Genomic DNA, 20,749 nt, shown 5'->3' with positions numbered 1-20,749 from the left:
ATTTCTTGTTGTCTACCCTGTGACAGCAAATTGACTTCTTGCTCTATGCATAGTCAGCATCACTTTTACTTGGCCAAGTTTGTGCACGCAAACAAGGAATGTGACTCTCTGCACACAAAAGGAAACTTTTTAAACAGACAATTTTAAATGGACAGTTTATAAATAGGCAGCTCGACCCAGAAATAGCTGGAGACCTGATGGCTGAGGAACCATTACTGTTATGCTTCTTTGATATCTTCCTCTTACTGTGATGTACTTGGTGCCTTGGTGCACCATAGTCTTAAGTTCTGCATAGACAAGTACGCGAGGTCAAAAAAAAAGAAAAAGAAAAAGATGAAATTTGGCATCACTGAAACCAGAGTGGATCCCAGTGAACTTGCGGATAAAGAAATTATACCCAAGCCTTTACCCTTGCATCCAAATATTATCACCCCAGGCTCCAAAAACCTGCACAACAGCCATAATGCTAGAGTGGATGCCTAAAAATGGGACAAAGTCATGTTTATATCCATCTTTTATATACAGATTGATGATGTAAAAAACTGATTCACCCTCCCGTTTGCTCTATTTTTTGTCTGTCAGACAGCTTTTTTGGGCTGTACCTGCATGCTAAATCAGGACTAGGACTCCAGGGGAAGCTACAAAAATGTCTTTTAAAGATAGATTCTAGATATTCAGAATCTATCTTTCAGAGGAAGGACCCAGCATACAGAGCTACTCTGTAGACACTGTATTCAGCCTGGATGGGTATTTCTCTAACAAGTAGGCTGCGCTTGGTGATAAGATTGCTTATTGATCGCTTCCATCTCAGCTATTCTTCTTGTAACCATTATCATATTTTCATCCACTGTAAAACTATTATTGTGATATTTTTAATGTTTATATATATATATATATAGAGAGAGAGGGAGAGAGAATATCTTTTATAGCACACAATTCTTTGAACCACGGCCCACATGCAAGGAAATCAGCGCAGAGTCACAGATGACAGTGAGCTTTAAATCCTGCTGATACCGCACTTTCTTTCTCAAAACAAAAACACGCCTGTCGCTAAACTCAACCAGTGGACTCCCCCACCCTCGCCAAAGTCTGCCTGTGAGTAAGAAGTGGAGTAAAAGAAGTGAGAGAGAGTGAGGGAGAGAGACAGGTGGTCAGGCTGGTCTTTTCCTTGCCCTCCGCTCCTTTTTGAACTTTTCTTTCATTCTTCCAGTTCATTCTGTGCTTCTTTCCATAGCTCCAGTGACAAGGCTCTCCATTCACCGCCTCATTCTTCCACCCCTCCCTCCTCCACCCCTCCCTCCTCCCTCCATCTCCCTCACACACCCCTCCCTTCTTACTTCTTTGTCTAACTCGTGGGGGCCTGCTTTAGCTACTATTCACCAGCCAGACGGGCCGCCATTGACTGGGCTCCCCCCACCCAATTCGACCCCCCGCCCCTCTGCAAAACACCCTCACACACATATGCACACAGCAACCTGGCCATTCTCCACCCTACGCCCTGTATCAGGCAGCTGCTATGCTAATAGGGAGGAAGGGATGGAGGGAGGGAGAGATGAGGAGGAGAGACAGAGCAGCCAGCCTATAGTAAAAGGACAGAGGGAGGGAGAGCAGGGAGATTGACCCCGCTCCACCATCTCCATAGCCATGCCAGAGCAGCAGCAGACCTCCTGTTACACAAAGGGAGTCCTCCCACCCTCCACCCCTCTGCCTTCACCCCTCTGTTCCCCTCTTTCTCATTTAAATCCATTTTATACCCCAGTGGTAAAGGGAGCTGTAAGTGCAGTATGTAAAGTAACCTTACTCCTGCCCTGCGGGCGTAACCATTCAGCACTCAAAACAGAGAGAACAGCCTCTGTGTGTGCTTGTGTGTGTGCGTGAGAGAGTGTGTGTCCATTCCCCTGCTTTGTTTAGGACTACAGCCCATACCTCCACACTGTGCTCACACACACACATGCACACGCTACCACCTGTCCTTTTAGTCTGGTTGCATCTCCCATTATAGTCAAGTAGTTGTAGACACATTAGAAACATGCATGCACTGGACTCACAAGAACAGAACGATTCCTATTTAGTGTAATTTATAGTCAGGTTGGCAACTGCTACTCCAGTCTGATATACCGACAAAGTTTCATGGCTATAATTTAACCTTATTTGAATTTTTGAGGGGCTGCTCAGATTTTAATCCACACACGGCTGAAACTACTATTTTTTTTCAATATTAAGTTTGTCATGTATGACAAAGAAAATAAAAAGGGATATAATATCACACTCCAATTTTTGTAAAAAGAAAACAGGAAAAATGAAGACATTGTTAAAGTCTCTGAGACACAGGCAATGCCCATTTTTCACTGTTTCTGAATATTCAATACACAAACAAGTGATTGCTCATGTTGGGAAATAATTAGCACATTGATTGCTAAAGATAGCTGGAAGCAGAGAGTGTCTGAAAAGATCCTGAAAATGATTTTAAAAAATAGATTTATCTGCTAATTGATGCAATTCTAAATGAAATACACTAAGAGTGTTTTCTGACATTCTGCCTGCCACATTTACATCAGTGTGGTGGAACATGTTGTAGTTATATAGCCACACTGAACAGAACAAAACACAGGGAGTCAAGTTCATGAAATCTTGACGAAAGTTTACCAACTATGAATAATGCACAGGTATTGTTTTCTAAAAAACATATATTACATTTGAAAATATAATTAAAATTAATTAAATAATGCTTCTCATATTTATTTTTTGAGGAAACAAATGTAAATGTTGCTTAATCCGTGAGTTTTGTTTGTCACAGTGGTTGTAATGTTATGCAGCGGCCCTCCGCCTGTGTTGGCATGTTTGTGTGAGCTCAGCTTTTTTTCCTGGTAGCATGTGCATGTCTTATTTGTTGTGTTTTGGTGGAGGGGGAAAAGGGGGGGGGGGGTGTTGGCAAGAAGGCATTTCTCTCCCTCTCTGTACCTCCTGTTCTGTTATTTGCCCCTGTGCAGTGTGACCCTGTGCCCCATCACGGAGGCACGTCCCATTTGACATCTGCCTGTTTGCAGGAGGTGGGGTGGGGGGTGCCAGGGGTGGGTTGCCCATATGGAGCTTCAACCCACCACCCCCCAAACTAGCCACACAGACACACACGCACACACACACATACTTGCACTCCACCTCCAGCATCCTGTCTCCTGCTGCCTGCCCCATTTATCCCACCATGTACAGTTGAAGGTTTCTGTGTATAAAACCCCTATACCATAGTTTTGTTGTTGTTTTTTCCCCCTGTGCATAAATAGTTGCTTGTTGCTTTTTTTCATGATCTTACTGAAACAATAATTGCTATTGGTCCAAAAGTTAATGCACGTTGCTTATTGGACTTCCATCAAAACGATTGACTTAACCAGATGCATCTTACCTTTATAAATATTACCTTTACCAGCTTCATTGTAAATCCTCAGTTAGTTACTTAGAGGATCCCATGCTTGTATCACCTCTGGAGTTGTCATCAGCTGACTCTTATTGACTTGCCAAGGATCAGTTAATGACTATTGAGCATGGAAGGATGGATGGATAGTCCACATGTGTTTCATGAACAAGTGTACCAATTATCCTGTATGGATTACCCTCCTACACACTGATTCAGTTTGATGGATACACAATGAGGAGGCTGGTCACAGGACCAACTCTAGGCTAACGAGCTCGGTGGAGTTTAAATGGTCCTGTGTAACACTGTCAAAAACTGGCGCTGATATTGCACTCTGTGACAGCACTTGTTCTGTCAAGGCCTGCTGCCTTTGTTTAACTGGCCGTTTAAGATAATACCTCTTGTTATGGGCTTACAGTGAATTAGGCTGGTAACACATATTGTGACGCAGCTGGTGCAGCATTTTTTGCTATTACAGCACAGTAAATGAGAATTAAATGGTTTTGGAAATTAATCTCTATATACATTGGGCGAATTGTTACTTTCTAGGCTGATTGGGTGAATCCCATCCCATTTGAAAGCCACACAGATGGTGGATAAATCCAGTGTGGAAAAATGCATGGACTGTAGTTTTTATTCTGGGAACCAGTTAGCAAGTTCAGTAGTTAGCATGGGAAAGACAAAAATGTCGATGATAGTTCTTAAGCCATGCCTCATTTAAAAATTAATTTTGTCAGAAAAATGACAAATGACAAGTGATTCATTGACATATGTGCAAACATACACGGAAATACAGTACATAAGGCAAAAACAGAGTTTGTACAATGCTACCAAGCTTGAAAGTCAATATTTGCTATGACCACCTTCATTCTCCAGCACATTTTGAACTCTCTTAGGCAGCTTTTTCTCAGTTTTTATTTAGTAGTCTTCAGGAATAGTTCTTCTTTAAGGACATTCAAAGTTCTTCTTTGGATATTGGCTGACTGTTGCTCCATTCTTTGTCAAGATGGTCCCACACTACTCCAAAAATGTTGAGTTCTGGCTCTGGGGAGGTCAAGCCATGGCTGAGTGTTCCACTGCATGTTTTCTTATATAGGTATGTTTTTACTGGCACTGTGTCATGGTAAAAAATGAAGTTTCCTACAGCTTGCTCCAATTTAGTAGTCCCTATACATCATGCAGAGATATGGCAAGTTTCTTACTCCAATTGCTAATTTGGAATCACCTTGTTGGGACAAAAATACTTTTTTTTTATGTCTGTCGAAATGTGTTGAATGTGTCCCATTCAAGAAATAGGATCAAAGTATGTATTTTTGTGACAGGCTGCTAACCTCTGTGCCACGTCTGAAGAACTTTTTCTGTTTTTCAGCGTACTGTCAGTAGACGAGGATCTTTGATTTGTCCACTACTGCAACTGTATAGCTCCTGTTTTTTGTCAGTCACTAATGTTCCTGTATTTTTTTTTTTTTTAATCTTTGTAAAATCTTGCAATCACATTTTCAGTTTCCTTTATCAACTGTCAAGAAGCTGGAATACAGACATCATCGTCGACAGAACCCATAGGTACGTATTTCATCTCCAGCTCCTTTCATATGGGCAAAATACAGAATCACCAAAATCTGGGACTCTCCACCAGTTGCTCTTAGAACTGAAGCAGCTTCTCGGATGTGAGGTGAAATGTCTTCAAGGACGCTTTTCTTTCCAAGCTCCTTAGACTACGATGACCTGGATGACTGAGAACCTTCACAGACAATTACCAAAACTACTCCCAGTGCATTCATTGTTATATGCATGTGTGAATGGGTGAACGAGGTTTGTAGAAATGACTAGAAAAGAGCTATGAAAACTGAAGAATATTTAGCATAGATATATAAATTTGTACATAAATCCGGTGTTCACAGGTCAGTTTTTAACCATGGTCATGCAGCTGTTTTACTTTTGTTGCACTGATTCTGTCACGGCGAGTGAGATGAGCCGTGTGGAAAATAAAGGAGGATCCAAATGCAGGCACTTGTAAAGGTGTGATGGTGGTTTATTAAACACAAACTAAAAAATGGACAAAAGGCGAACCGAACAAAGACTAAACTATACTGGGAACAAACTGAATACAGAACACGAACCTGAACATGAACGAGAGCGAGCAGAAACGGATTGACAGCAGGGAAACACACAGATGAAGCAGGGTGGGAACGCAGACGGACCAGCAACTACAATGACAGAGCACACGACTTAAATACACACAGAGAAACACGGGAATTACACACAGGTGGTGGACACAGCTGGAAATAATCAACAAGACGAGACAGAGGGAAAACTGAACACACTCACATGAGACTCAAACCTTCACAATAAAACAGGAAATGAGAACACTACAGGAAGACGCAGACCTGACACTGAGAGACAGACGGAGAATGACACATGGAACCTGAACTAAACTAAACGTGAGATACAACCGAGAACAAATCCTTAACATGAATAAACAGAAACAGAATTCTAATAATAATAATAAACCTCATAGTGCCCAAAACCATGACAATTGTCCAAAAATAAACTAACAATCCAAAACTTCAAAACACTGGGTCGAAACTGACCCAGAACCGTGACAGATTCTCTACAACCCCAACTGCAAAAAAGTCGTGTCATTGTGTCAACGATTTGCAGATCTCTTAAACTCATATTTTATTCGCAATAGAACACAGAAAACACATTAGATATTTAAACTGAGACATTTTTACTGTTTCATGAAATTTTTTTAGCATGTTTTGAATTTGATTCAATTCAATTCAATTCAATTCAATTTTATTTATATAGCGCCAAATCACAACAAAAGTCGCCTCAAGGCGCTTCATAGATACAGAGAAAAACCCAACAATCATATGACCCCCTATGAGCAAGCACTTTGGCGACAGTGGGAAGGAAAAACTCCCTTTTAACAGGAAGAAACCTCCGGCAGAACCAGGCTCAGGGAGGGGCGGCCATCTGCTGCGACCGGTTGGGGTGAGAGAAGGAAGACAGGATAAAAGACATGCTGTGGAAGAGAGACAGAGGTTAATAACAGATATGATTCAACACAGAGAGGTCTGTTAATACATAGTGAGCGAGAAAGGTGACTGGAAAGGAAAAACTCAATGCATCATGGGAATCCCCCGGCAGCCTACATCTATTGCAGCATAACTAAGGGAGGATTCAGGGTCACCTGGTCCAGCCCTAACTATATGCTTTAGCAAAAAGGAAAGTTTTAAGCCTAATCTTAAAAGTAGAGATTGTGTCTGTCTCCCGAATCCAAACTGGAAGCTGGTTCCACAGAAGAGGGGCCTGAAAACTGAAGGCTCTCCCTCCCATTCTACTTTTAAATACTCTAAGAACAACAAGTAGGCCTGCAGAGCGGGAGCGAAGTGCTCTAATAGGGTGATATGGTACTACAAGGTCATTAAGATAAGATGGAGCCTGATTATTTAAGACCTTGTATGTGAGGAGCAGGATTTTGAATTCAATTCTGGATTTAACAGGAAGCCAATGAAGGGAAGCCAAAACAGGAGAAATATGCTCTCTCTTTCTAGTCCCTGTCAGTACTCTTGCTGCAGCATTTTGGATTAGCTGAAGGCTTTTCAGTGAGTTTTTTGGACATCCTGATAATAATGAATTGCAGTAGTCCAGCCTGGAAGTAATAAATGCATGAACTAGTTTTTCAGCGTCACTCTGAGACAGGATATTTCTAATTTTAGAGATGTTGCGCAAATGGAAGAACGCAGTCTTACATATTTGTTTAATATGTGCGTTGAAGGACACATCCTGGTCAAAAATGACTCCAAGGTTCCTCACAGTGTTACTGGAGGCCAAGGTAATGCCATCCAGAGTAAGATAGATACCATGGTTAGATACCATATTTCTAAGCTTTTCAGCGCCGAGTACAATGACCTCAGTTTTATCTGAGTTAAGAAGCAGAAAGTTAGCGGCCATCCAAGTCTTTATGTCTTTAAGACATTCCTGCAGTTTAACTAATTGGTGTGTGTTATCTGGCTTCATGGACAGATAGAGCTGGGTGTCATCTGCATAGCAGTGAAAATGTATGCTATGTCTTTTAATGATGCTGCCTAGGGGAAGCATGTATAATGTAAACAGAATTGGTCCTAGCACTGAACCCTGTGGAACTCCATAATTAACCTCAGTGTGTGAAGAAGACTCTCCATTTACATGCACAAATTGGAGTCTATTAGATAGATATGATACAAACCACTGCAGTGCAATACCTGTAATACCTACAGCATGTTCTAATCGCTCTAATAGGATATTATGGTCAACAGTATCAAATGCTGCACTAAGGTCAAGAAGGACAAGCACAGATATGAGTCCACTGTCAGAGGCCATAAGAAGATCATTTGTAACCTTCACTAAAGCTGTTTCTGTGCTGTGATGAACTCTGAAACCTGACTGAAACTCTTCAAATAAACCATTCCTCTGAAGATGATCTGTTAGCTGTTTGACAACTACTCTTTCAAGGATTTTTGATATGAAAGGAAGGTTGGAGATTGGCCTATAATTAGCTAAGACTGCTGGGTCTAGAGATGGCTTTTTGAGTAAAGGTTTAACTGCAGCCACCTTGAAGGCCTGTGGTACATAGCCGATTATTAGAGATAGGTTGATCATATATAAGATCGAAGAATTAATTTGATGGCAACATGTCTCAAATGGAAACAAAAGCGACAATGGAAACAAAAGCCTGGAAAAATAAGTAGCACTAAGCATAAACAGTTGGAGGAACATTTCGCAACTAATTAGGTTAATTAGTAACAGGTCAGCAGTGTTGGGAAGGTTACTTTTAAAATGTATTGCACTGCAGATTACATGCCCCAAAATGTATTTTGTAACGTATTCCGTTACGTTACTCAATGACAGTAACGTATTCTGAATACTTTGGATTACCTATTATATTAGCGTGCTTTTTACAACTACATGAATGTACTATTGTTGTGTGAATTATTACTATTACTGAAGGTTACTCGCCATACCAATACCGACTAGATTTTTAAATCTTAGTAACAGTAGGGTGGACATTAGGTAAGGCTGCAGTTTTTGCAGCGATCTGGTATAGAAAATTATTTCGCACGTATATAAAACAGGTCCGCGGCTCCGAACCGTAGTAAAGGGACCTCTGGCTAATACGTCGGGTTCCGTGTCGGGCTCCGTGTCGGGCTCGTAGCCGAAAACTAGCTTTACTTTGTTGTCTGGGTCAACTTTGCTTGCCAGAGACAGAGAGGCGTTGAAAGGCTGCTCCAATAGATTAGAGCCTCTTAATGTGTGTTTTGTTTGGGGCGTGGAAACCAAAAATAGAGAGGGCATAGCCGAACATATGAAACAGGAAAATACCGCCGTGTAATCCCTTTATTTTAGCAAAGTAACTGTATTCTGAATACCACCTTTTTAAACGGTACCTGTAACGGAATACAGTTACTCATATTTTGTATTTTAAATACGTAACGGCGGTACATGTATTCCGTTACTCCCCAACACTGCAGGTCAGTAACATGATTGGGTATAAAAAGAGCTTATTAGAGAGGCAGAGTTTCTTAGAAGTTAAGATGGGCAAAAATTCAACAGGCTGGGAAAAAGGAAAAAAGCCCACCTCTGTTCACACACTGTGGAACAGTTCCAGTCATGTTCATTAACTTAAAATTGTGAAGATTATACATACTGTGTCATCTGCTACACATAATATCGTTCCAAAAATCTGGAGCAATTTCTGTGTGCGAGGGATGATGGCAAATAAATCAGTAACTAGATCAGGAAATTTGGGGCCTGATGTGGCACTGCATTAAAAACAAGGCATGATTCTGTCATGGAAATTACTGCCTGAGCTCAGGAACACTTCTAGAATTCACTGTCTGCTCCATCACGCAAAGAAGAAGTCTTATGTGGACATAAGCCAGAAATGTCACCATCGTCTCTGCTCATTTAAAATGGACTGAGACAAAGAGGAAAACTGTTCTGTGGTTAGACAAATTGAAATTTGAAATTCTTTTTAGAAAATGTAGAAGCCATGAATGGCTTTTTGTCAGAGCTTAGTTCAAAAACATGCATCTCTGATGGTATAGGAGTGCATTAGTGTCTGTGGAATTGGCAGCTTACAGATATGGAAAGGCTCCATTGATGTTTTATAGTGACATTTGCACCCATCATAAAGACGTTTTTTCAGGGGACGCCTTGCATATTTTAGCACAACAATGCTAAACTGCACACTGCATCTATCAACACAACATGGCTTCATAGTAGATGAGTATGGGTGCTGAAGTGGCCTGCCTGCAGTCCAGACCTTTGGCCAACTGAAAATATTCAGTGCAACATGAAAAGAAAACCCAGGACTGCTGATGAGCTACAATCCTCAATCAGACAGGAATGGGAAAACATTCCTCTCCCAGATTCCAGCAACTAGCCTCTTCAGTTCCCAGATGTTTACGAGCTGATCTTTAAGGAAGAGCGGATGCTGCACAGTGGTAAACATGGCCCAAATTTCTGAAGACGTGTAGCTGCCTTCAGATTCAAAATGACCTTAGTTTTCTTAAATTTCACATTTCAGAATAACATTCAGGGGAGTCATTCGAACTACTTGCTTCTTGACAATTTAATATGTCAGACTCCATCCAGAGTCCATATATATATTTCTGTATCTGTGTGTGTTTGTAAGCCTGTATGTATGCATCTATATGCATGTGTGCCTATGTATGTATATGTGTATCAGGGAGTAATTATGGAGAATAAAGGCCTACTTGTACGGAGTGAAACTGTGGGTTTTGAAGTGAGATGGGAGATGATTTTCTGTTTGGCTGAGCAGGCTCAATGGTCCTATTCAACTAGCCCCCTTACTGCCCATTGTCCTACCACCACCAGCCCTTCACACACACACACACACACACACACACACACACACACACACACACACACACACGCACACACACACACACACACACGCACACACACACACACAGGGCTGTAGTGGAATTGGAGAGGAGCCCGGGGGAGAAAGAGCGGTGAAGAGTTGGGGGATGAGGGAGGTCCAGCTGAAGCAGTGAGTGAAGTGAGTAAGAAGAGGTGCAAAGGAAGATTTCTGAATGAGGTACAGAAGTAGAAATAGTCTCATGATGCTTAAATTGTATCTCTGTAACACTCGCAAACTGTTATATATCAGTTGCTCTTGGATTTTATCCTTGTTTACACAATTTACCCTAGTCAGCTGTCCTGACGCATGGCTGCGAGCTGTCATCATTTGTTGTCACATTGGTATGTGGTCAGTTCTATCAATGTGTATATTTTAAAGACACAATTTGGAGCATGTTAATATCCACTTTTCTGAGGTTAAGATTACATACACAATGACCACGTCATACTCTAAGTTAGACCTCTTATCCAGTGGTTAACCAGTACTACATGACCCCTCCCAAAAAAGGCCCTCAGACAATACAAACACACGGTGGTCAGACAATAGTCTGGCAAGGAGAGAGAGGAACTCACACCCGTCAGGGGTTAATAATCGTCTGTCACTGGTTTGGAGCCTATTAGGACATTGATCTGACTGTGTCTTTTATGCCACCTGGGGAAAAGGAATGTGTCGGGTCTCCTATTGTGTCTGACTGTGTCTGGGAGAGCATCGAGTGGTCATACCCTCTGTGTGTGTGCATGAGAGTCAAAGAGAGGTCAGTCAAAGTGGAATGGGTCGGAGCGTCACACTGTGCAGTGACAGTGGAGGGTTGGATATTCTTGAGGTCAGCTGGTCAAAGGTCATTCAGCCCTTATGTTGATTTCAAAACAGAAATCACTGCATGTGGAAAATTGCATTTAAACATGTATGAATACAATGCTATCATAGCCAGGATCGACACTGCAACTGACCAAGCAGGTTCTCTCATTTAGTTAGCAATAGCCAGGAAGTTAGCTAATGCTATTAAAAACTATTTTAAACCACCATTAGCAACCTGCATTTGGCTAACAGCGAACCTAATTGGATAATATATTTCTTATATTGCAAAAATTAATAATGACTTACACTGACCAGCACATAAACACATGCATAAGCCCATTCAGTATAACGCTCAATCTAGCATCGAAGACATACAGCTTGAGCAGTTAAGTGATAATAAAGACATGAGCACCTTTTGCAACAGCTTAACTTTTACACAAACAAATAACATCCACAAACTGAGTTTCAGTCATAGCTTCTCCTGCTTGTTAGATAAATTCATCTCCTCCTCTTTTTGAAACATTATTTCATAATAAAATGTCTCAGTCAAACTCATTCCTTAATTCAGTTAAGCAACATTTTGTTTACTTATTATAAGCAACTGTCTGAGTAACCTGTAAACTTAGGAACAGTCACAATTTATTAGGAGTAGAGCCTTTAACACATAGTCTTTGTGGAGGATTGTGAAAACCAGGTGAGGAAGGAGAAAAGTGTTAGTTGGAGGCAGTATAAAAATGCCACTGTCATTGTAAAATGACTGCATGTTAAAGTAAGCTGTGATAAATGCAAAATCCAAAATATTAAAGCATATGAATTAAAGCAAAGTTCTTACATGTTCAGTCAGCATTAAAACTTTCACCAGACAGGCATATAGGCATGTGGTAATTATGTTGAGGATAGTTTTCTGTGTTTCTATGAGGCATTTGTCATACTGCTAAATAACATCTGGGAGATTGCACTGTGTTTTGGTTATGTTATATGAAATAAAAGAGATAAATAAATGAGATATGCCGGGCAATGTTTATAACTCTGTGAGTTAATATAGGTTTGGGGGACTGTAGGAAGACAAGCAAACCCTTTCCCCCCCAGTTCTGTCTTTTTGGACAACCATCTGTTAGACCTCAGACTTAGTGAAAACACTCAGATGACACAGCTGGGGTTTAGAGGAGGGGAAGAGGAGGGCATTTAAATGTTTGTGGCTGCCTGTTGGTTGGCCATGTAGTCAGAGTTGAACTTGAAGATGGAAAAAAAGGTGGTGAGGTTTTGGTTATAGGATAAGGGGAAGGCAAATATTGGTTATAGTTTGGATAAGATGTCATCTGAAATGAAAATTAGGCAGTTTTGCATCCTCTGAAGTGAGAGAACGGCCGCTACGTGTGTGTATGTGTGGAGGGGGTCATGTTGGTAGGACAATGAGACAGTGGGAGCTGCAGCAGTTTGCTGAAAGATGACTCATCCTTTGCCGTCTTCCAAAATCACATTTCCTCCCACATCTGTCCTTCTTTTTGTCTCCTCATCCAAGTGCTTTCTCTTTTGGGCATCTTCTAACCTCCTTCTCTTCTTCTGCCGTCCCTCTTAATTGTGTGTTTCTCTTAGCAAACATGAGCTCATTTTAAGGTTTTAGCATAGGTTTTATTATTTTTGGGGTAAAAAATTTTAAATCTAGAATTCATGAGGACAGTTGGGTAGTACTGTGGGGCTCACTGTAACATAATCAGTGAGATTGAATCAATTTTTTGGTAATTAAAAATGACATTAGGCAAGAAAATCCCCCCAGCAGACTAGTAACTAGAAACTCAGAAAGGCTTTCAGTTAATATGAGGAACCAGCTGAATTGTAGTGGAAATTTCCTACCAAATTAGGGGTTAGCTCAGACAGTCTAACAGAAAGATTCCTGCATAATGAATTGAAGTTACTCCTATCTCTTCATGGGAACCTTTGTCTCTCCCATACTTCTGGAAGATAAACTGAAGCACAAAAATGTGTGATAAGCACTCTGAAATTATATTTGTTAATGCTCAAAAACAAAGTATTTGCCTCTTGGCAGGCTTATTTATGTTTGTGCTTATTTGGTAACTCTGGTCCAGGGAACACCAGGTGATCTGGCTTGGTACGGAAGGTCAGTTCTGTGATGTCACTTCCCCTTCCTCTCCGGATATTCCCAGCATTCTACTGCCAGCAGCCAGGAACTCTGGGAACTGAGAGCAGGAAGCCTGGCTCCTTTGGAAGAGTGAAAATTAAAAGAGGGCAAATAGCCTAGGATTAGTTGAGATATTACGAGATATTTCTGCAGCAGTGAATGACTCATCATTTTCTGCGAAATGTATTCAAATCTGTGTGAATCTAATTGAGATTGTGTGTGATACCCTGTGAAACACCAACAGAGAAATATTGCCCCCTCCTGGCTTTTCTTCATGTCTTTTTTCTCTGGATTATTTTGTCCTCCTTTTGAATGAGAGAGCACACCAAACCTTCTCACCTTTAACTCCATCTAGTACATTAATCAAAGCCCACTATAGGCTATCTCAAAATACAGTGTAATAACAATGAAAGCATTAGAGGTTAAAATACGCTATAATACAGCTTAAGAATAAGAATAACTTTGCTGATCCCAAAGGGAAATTCATATGTTTGACATAGCTCGTCTGCTATTAACATGAGAGTTTAAAAAGCCTGCTGGCTGTGGGTACGAATGATCTCTCTGTTTTACAATGGTGAGAGAGGAGTCTTCCATTTTGATGTTTTTTGTTCCATCAAGATGCTGTAAAGTGTGTTATCAGAGTTATTAAAGATGGCATACACCCTGATAATGCTGCGCAATTACAATGCAAGAAGTATATTGGGATACTCTGTAATACAGTTTGCACCCCTGATAATAAAGAAGTGGAGGTTAGGATTCTCTATAACAGAGCCTGCACATGGATAATAATGTGTAATTACAATTGAATAAAAATTTCATGGTGATAAAAATTAGACTGAAATAATTACATGATAAATGCCAGGAAATAGCCACTTAGGTCTGGGTCTATATCATGAAGTGCTAATACACTATTCTTATCAAGGTCTAAGAAGAGATCCTTTTATTACTGTAAGTATGCAAAACATCTATGTGACATGAAAATATCACATTCATATAAACTAGCACAGCCATGGCTATAATTATTAGCACATTATGGGATTAACAATGTAGGATCATACAACATAATTTATGGCCAGGATATTCTGAGGTCCATGCAATAAATAACAGAAGAATTTATTGATGATTGTTGTATGGTGATCCTAATAGCATTTTCACCCTTACATGTCTCAAACAGTTTGTTTACTTATAATATTAGGAAACCTTTCTTATTTAGATTTGTTGATAGAGTCCCCGAGCACCGGAAAGTATACCATAAACATGCATACTGTGTCATTTTTGATACTGTCACCAAGGAGAAGTATATTCTTTCAGCTGTAATCATTAGTGTATGCAATTCACGTGTGTATGGTTGCATGTTGGTACTTTTTCTATGATGTTCACCGCAAAACACATTAAAGACTGTACACAGTATTTGTTCTGTGAACCAGAAAGACTGCAACATCCGGAAGGAGGGAGGGGAACATGAGCGTTTGGCTCTAAACCTTAAATGATGGGGACCTCTGCTGGTAACATTTCACATGATATTCTTTTGAGTAGGAAATACCACAAAGGCGTTATATTTTAGCACACAAAATTGTTTATAATGGTATTCATCCACCTGGTCTGTTCATTTTCACACATTGAGTTAGGGAAGCTGATTCAGTCTAAACTCTTAAGTGCTATAAAATTTTTGATCCAAGCAAAAATTCAAAACCACACAGAAAACACAGGTGTTGCTCATAATGTGATGTTATAACTGGTATTGCAAGAAGTAACAGTAACAAGCAAGAAGCAACTGAAAAACATAGTATTGATTTTTTTTTTTATTGGTGACAACACTGCTGAGACAAAGCCATATTTTGTTACTGTGGTGGTTTGTGTCGTATCCCTTTATGTTGACTGAGCAGCAGTGGTTCCTCATCTCAGTCAGTTTGCCTTGAGGAGCCCTTCATCTGTTAAAAAAAAGCAGAAATACATTGTTTGGACCAGCATGTATGGGGAACTTGATGCATTTGCAGGAATTGATTCAAACTGAGCTGTAACCTTTACTTGTATTTATCATGCATCAACAGTTTTTCCAGTGAGCAGAAGTGTTTCCTTTATAGGTTTGCAAACTGGGATCATGGCTCTGTTGCATGACCCAATTTGGGCTATTAGTTGTTGAACAAATGACCTAAGAGCATATTTTTCTGGAAACCTTTGTGAAATCTCAATTTTTCTTTGGAAGCAGTAAGGGTGTAATTAGTTTTTTCACAGGTCTGCACAGAGTCCTGTGAAAAACCTTACTCACTCGATTGTAATTTGTCCCTCCATAAAAATATCTTTAAATATATAAATTAAAACTCTTCACACTTCTTGCTAATGATGTCATGTAAGTAACATTAGTCAATCAGTCAATCGTCACACAATGGCACTGGTTGAGTTGAAGCTCAATATCAACAAACAATCAGAGAGCGATAGAGAAGGGCTGTTTATAAGAGGAGGAGGAGTAAGCTCATGCCTAACAACAGTAATTCCAAATGACATTTGAGCAGCTGTGACAGACTGTGTTCTTGCTCATGGAATGGCAACCAGATTGAAAAATGCCCCTTTCTGCAATAAATGTTTATGTTTTCCAGCACAAACACCCATTAAAGTGGCCCCTTTCACATTTTTTCTCATACAACATAATGTTCCCATTTAATCATTATAATTACACTGCATGAGAAACATGTGAAAGAAGCCACTTCCATGAGTAAATCCTAAGATGCAAGACGACCAGAGCTACGTGTTGTTAACATTGTTGTTTTTCTTTTTCTTTTTCTTTTCTTTTCTTTTCTTTTCTCTTTTTCTTTTTCTTTTTTTTTTGATGTAGTAGCATAATGAACTCTCAGTAACGTTTTCTTTTTTTCGACTGGCTGTGTGTGTGTGTGTACGATCACTGGTTAAAACTGTTTTGATGTGATGATGTGGTTTAGCCATAAGGGTTAGAGGGTTTTTTTTTTAAATAATATGTTGTTTGAAAATTGGGTTTTGTGTTTACATATGAAGAAAAAACAAGGCTGGGAGATTTTTTTTAAATGCCTTAGCCATGGACTTGGAATCTGTGGGATTTCTATGAGATAAATGTGTCTTTGTTTTTATTTGCATCCTGCCACAGTTCTGCTCTGTTATACTTGTTTTATTTTCGCACCATCTTTCATCACCCCGCAGTACTCCTCACACTCTGCCTTGCTGTAGAACTTGTTGCCGTTGGCCTGGCAGAAGCCGCTTTTGTAGGCCACACACAGACCAGCGGTGGAGTCAAAAGCCCAGATGGGAGGCTTCCCTGTGCAGGGCTGAGCATCCATAGGCAGACGGCACACAGCTGAAATGACAAAAGAGATACACACAATATAATATAGGTAATATTCATTCGTGGTGTGCCACAAGAGTCTCAAGTAGAACATGAATTGCACTTTGTAAAACAGTTGCAGTCCCTTTCTCTGTGGCTGTTATAAGAAGCCTCATTGAAAACAAACACAGTAGCTTCTCATAGAAAATAAGTGTTCTTCTGTTTACGTGTGATTTGGAAACCCCAGCTGAATCCATAATGTTGGACCAAACCCCCCAAAACCTAAATTTGCACGTGTGTTGCACAGACATCTATGCACATTAGCAAATGTGTTTGTTTTTTCTTACCTTCGGTGCGGCAACTCTGCAAACAGTCCCTTTCACTTTCAAAGTTGTTCTGATTGCCCAAACATCCTCCATACTTGAAGAGCTCGCAGTTCATTGAAGAGGAGTTGTAGTAGTAACGCAGGTGGATCCCGAAACACGGTCCTGTGTCTGGTGCTGCTTTACAGGCCTCTGTGGGAACAGCGAGGGAATGCATATATGCATAAGAAAATATACAACATCAGAATCAGAACTTGATCATTAGCATACGCTGATATCCTACCAGTCCCATTGAACATAGCTGTATCATCACCAGAGCCCTCCACATCTGGAGCCAAAGAAGGCACTGCATTTCTCCTCACACGCTGTTTAACACAGACACACAGACTCAGAGATACAAAAATGACTCAACCACAAATAATCTGCATTATACCGATAAAATGATCTCCTATAATGTAACCTCTCACATGGATTATATGATGGCCTTGTAATTCATTTATGATGAATTCTACCATAAAACTCAAACTCCTGAGTACAAAGGACAACAGCTACTCTTTCATGCATTTTAAAGGAAATACAATTAAAGCATATGCATAAAATATGCATATATATTAAATACAGATTGTAATACCTGAGGCTTAGGCTGAGCTGTGGCTGTTGCCACCTCCTCTCCAGGAACACAGTCACCTGCAGATCAAGTGAAGTAATGTAATTTGTTCATATACTTCATCTATAGCCTAAAATGTCGTGTTAAGATGTTATGAATAACAGTTCCATTCTTCAAGTTTATGTGTTTATGTTTTTTATTTTATGTGTGTGTGTGTATGTGTGTGTGTGTGAGCCTGGATTTTCATGTCTTTTGTAAAGAGGTAGAACATACACAAGGAAAGAACCCATGAAGATAGAGTGTAGATCTGGGCTGATTCCTTTAAAATGTAAGAACTAGAGTACTGATCTCGGAGGAGGACTGTACACTTATCACTCCATTTTAGAAGAGTGTTAGCGTGTGTGATAATCTGTGTATGTGTGTGTCTGTATGTGTGGGCTGTACCTTTGTTCTGTTTAATGATAATATTGGCATCACTCATTCCCTGGTCTTTAACCAGTCTTTTAAAGTCATCCAGGACAGTGTTTCTCACAGTCATAGTTCGACCTGAAGAACACAATCACACAATTTGAAAAATAAAAACCTTAAGGTGGCATGAAGACTTCAGGATAGGGGGGTGTTCTTTACTTCACCTGATAATCACTATAACAACAATCAAGTGTATAGTTAAGGACTGTCAAATGAATCCATTTTGGTTTACATTTTTAGGAAGTGTTTACTCACTGTAAAGCTTAACTGAGGTGGTCTTATTGCCTGATAACTTCTGCTTGCTCATTATTACTATGGCGTACTCATTGTAGTTTGTGTGAACCACGTATGCATCCACGTCTGCCCCCCACTCTGTGAGAGGGAGAGTACAGGGAGAGTCATAATATCGAAAAATCCGCTGTACAAAAGCTCACGAACAGCATTATTTAAACAGATTAAAGACATACTTGCAACATGATAGAAGAATCGCCCTGGTGTGGTGGTCAGCTCATAATCCTCAATCCTCTCCATACATGTTCCTCGTCTTAACACACACACACACACACACACACACACACACACGCATGCACACACGCGTGCGCACACACACACACACACACACACACACACACAAAAGAGGGGGGTATAGAATATACTGGAGTTAAAAGCAGTTAATGTGTAGAGAGACTCATTTGAGAAAACATGTTTAATACATCAGTGAGCAGATCGCATTACTCTTACAGCTGCTACTGGTATTTTACAGCTTGATAGCTTCTTTTACAGCAGATTCTCAGAATTTGGTAGCTTTCACAAATAAAATTCATCCAACAAAATTAAATATTATATTTGTTTTTTTTTGCCAGATTTCTCTTAAATTTTGGTTAATCCAGTTTCCCTCAATATGTCTGATAAAATGTTTAGAATGAGTACATTAGCAAAAACAAACAACAAAAAACTATTTTTTGTAAAAACCCACCCAGCTTAAAGGGAACACAATAGTGGACAGTGTGTTTTGCTGTCAGAAATACATGCTTGCTGTACATTACTGTTTGTGTCCGCACACCCATGCGTTTTTTACTAACCTCAGTGAAGTTCGAGTCACCTTGAGTTTGCCTTCATTATCACCTCTCTGAAGTACCAGTTTTCCGATTGCTGCACCTGACTTATGACGTTGCATATAGGGACATGTGGATGCAATGGCAATATCATGCCATGTTCCCAAATACTGTCAGGAGAAGTAAACAAAAAGAAGATTTTCACAAATTAATATAAAACTCACAGACTGCTTAACCAAACATCTGGTATAAAAATAAAGATGTTACAAATATAGATGATTAAAAAATATATAGTTAAATGTTGTTTTAACGCTGGATTTAATACAAAAAGTCAACTTTAACTAAACTATTTTAAATTTGTTTTAAAAATACAAGTTTGGAGAGGTCCTTGTGTTCTACATCTAAAGGAAACGTTTACTTTGGACCTTAGTCCTGAGAATACAAGTGATTTGAAGCAGTCATTTGACTGAATCATAAAGGATGTTTTGCAATGAGAAATAAAGATAAATATTACCTTAGGCTTGCTCTGTCATAGTTATCTATGTGCACTCAATGGATTCATACCCGACCTTTGCACTGTGCAACTAACAGCTGTAGTTTCCATTATAAAAGCCCTCAGCATATAATCCTTATATTTTTAGGTTTCCTCTGCTTGAGATTAAGGCTTTAAGAAATGTTCAGTAAACACTAAAAGAAATAAAATGTTAGAATTTAAATACACAGGAAAAGGGCATACCAGCATCTCCTGCTTTTAACTTTTTGCATTTAACACTTCTCAGAATTATGCAATATGCACAATGTTATAGAATATTAACAAGAGCGCAGAACTCAAGCACTTACCTGGGTTAAATCAAAGTTTTCCTGTGTGGGGTAAAGCGGGTCTGTGAGTACAGGGAGCCCCTCGAGGCTCCAGGTCCATCCCAGGACCAGCAGAGTAATCACAGTCGCTGCTTTCTGCATCTCGCCAGCTTGTCTGTCCACGCGTTGGTAACAATGTCCCCTAAGTATGAAACATCAAAACAGCCCCCTCTCACCTCTTGAATAGGAGACAGTGCACTGAACTGTTATGGGCTATGTTTGCCGGGCCCCCCCTCATGTACTCAGCCCCCCCACAGCTGAGTAAAAAACAAACAAGTAAAAGAGCAAAGTTCAGATTTTGTGTATCTCACCTGATCACTGCAATGCAAACAAATCAATATTTGTCATGATTGGAGGGACTAATGAGTAACAATAGCATACTAGTTCATCCTAATGTGTAAGTGAGAGAAATTATCTTTTCTGAACTACAGAGCCCATAATGCTTTGGGGGCATATACAAAAAGTTACGTATCTTGGCGAGTGAGTTGCCATCTACAGCTCCACCCTTGTAATACCTAAATAACTATTGGTAGCTCAAGCTTGCACTTTGTGCCATTGGATGTACAGACCAGGACCCCAGCTCACGATCACACTTACAATATTATTCACAGATAGGTTAGAGAGCAAAGAGGACCAGATATGACTGGATAGTAGGTTAGCCAGAATCACATTTTTGAGGGCTTGGATTGGACTGATGTATGATTCCAGACATGTGTAAATTGTAACTTTATAATGTGAAACCATGATGTTGGAGTAAATTTACAAGGTATCCACATGTATGCACGATTCTGTTTCAGCTCTCTCCCTCCATGTCCCGTTGGGGAGCTGTGCAGCGCATTTTAGAAAATGATTCCTTGGGGCAGTG

General features: G+C 40.0%; 1 protein-coding gene across 1 annotated transcript; it reads right to left on the bottom strand.

Moving 5' to 3' along the window:
- Positions 1–15,051: 15,051 nt before the first annotated feature.
- On the bottom strand, positions 15,052–20,075 carry LOC102792358 (alpha-1-microglobulin/bikunin precursor). Its single transcript, XM_087843611.1, has 10 exons — positions 19,867–20,075; positions 19,054–19,196; positions 18,439–18,515; positions 18,227–18,343; positions 17,948–18,049; positions 17,528–17,583; positions 17,180–17,261; positions 16,921–17,088; positions 16,433–16,606; positions 15,052–15,212 (listed from the first exon to the last, which is right to left on the bottom strand). The coding sequence occupies exons 1-10, from the start codon at positions 19,984–19,986 to the stop codon at positions 15,187–15,189; spliced, it is 1,065 nt and encodes a 354-aa protein (XP_087699737.1). The 5' UTR covers positions 19,987–20,075; the 3' UTR covers positions 15,052–15,186.
- Positions 20,076–20,749: the final 674 nt, after the last annotated feature.

The sequence above is a fragment of the Neolamprologus brichardi genome, chromosome 7 (assembly GCF_056152115.1).
Source record: "Neolamprologus brichardi isolate AB-2024 chromosome 7, ASM5615211v1, whole genome shotgun sequence".
NCBI lineage: Eukaryota > Metazoa > Chordata > Actinopteri > Cichliformes > Cichlidae > Neolamprologus > Neolamprologus brichardi.
The sequence above is the reverse complement of the archived record's forward strand: the minus strand, read 5'-3'. Positions and strand labels throughout refer to the sequence as shown.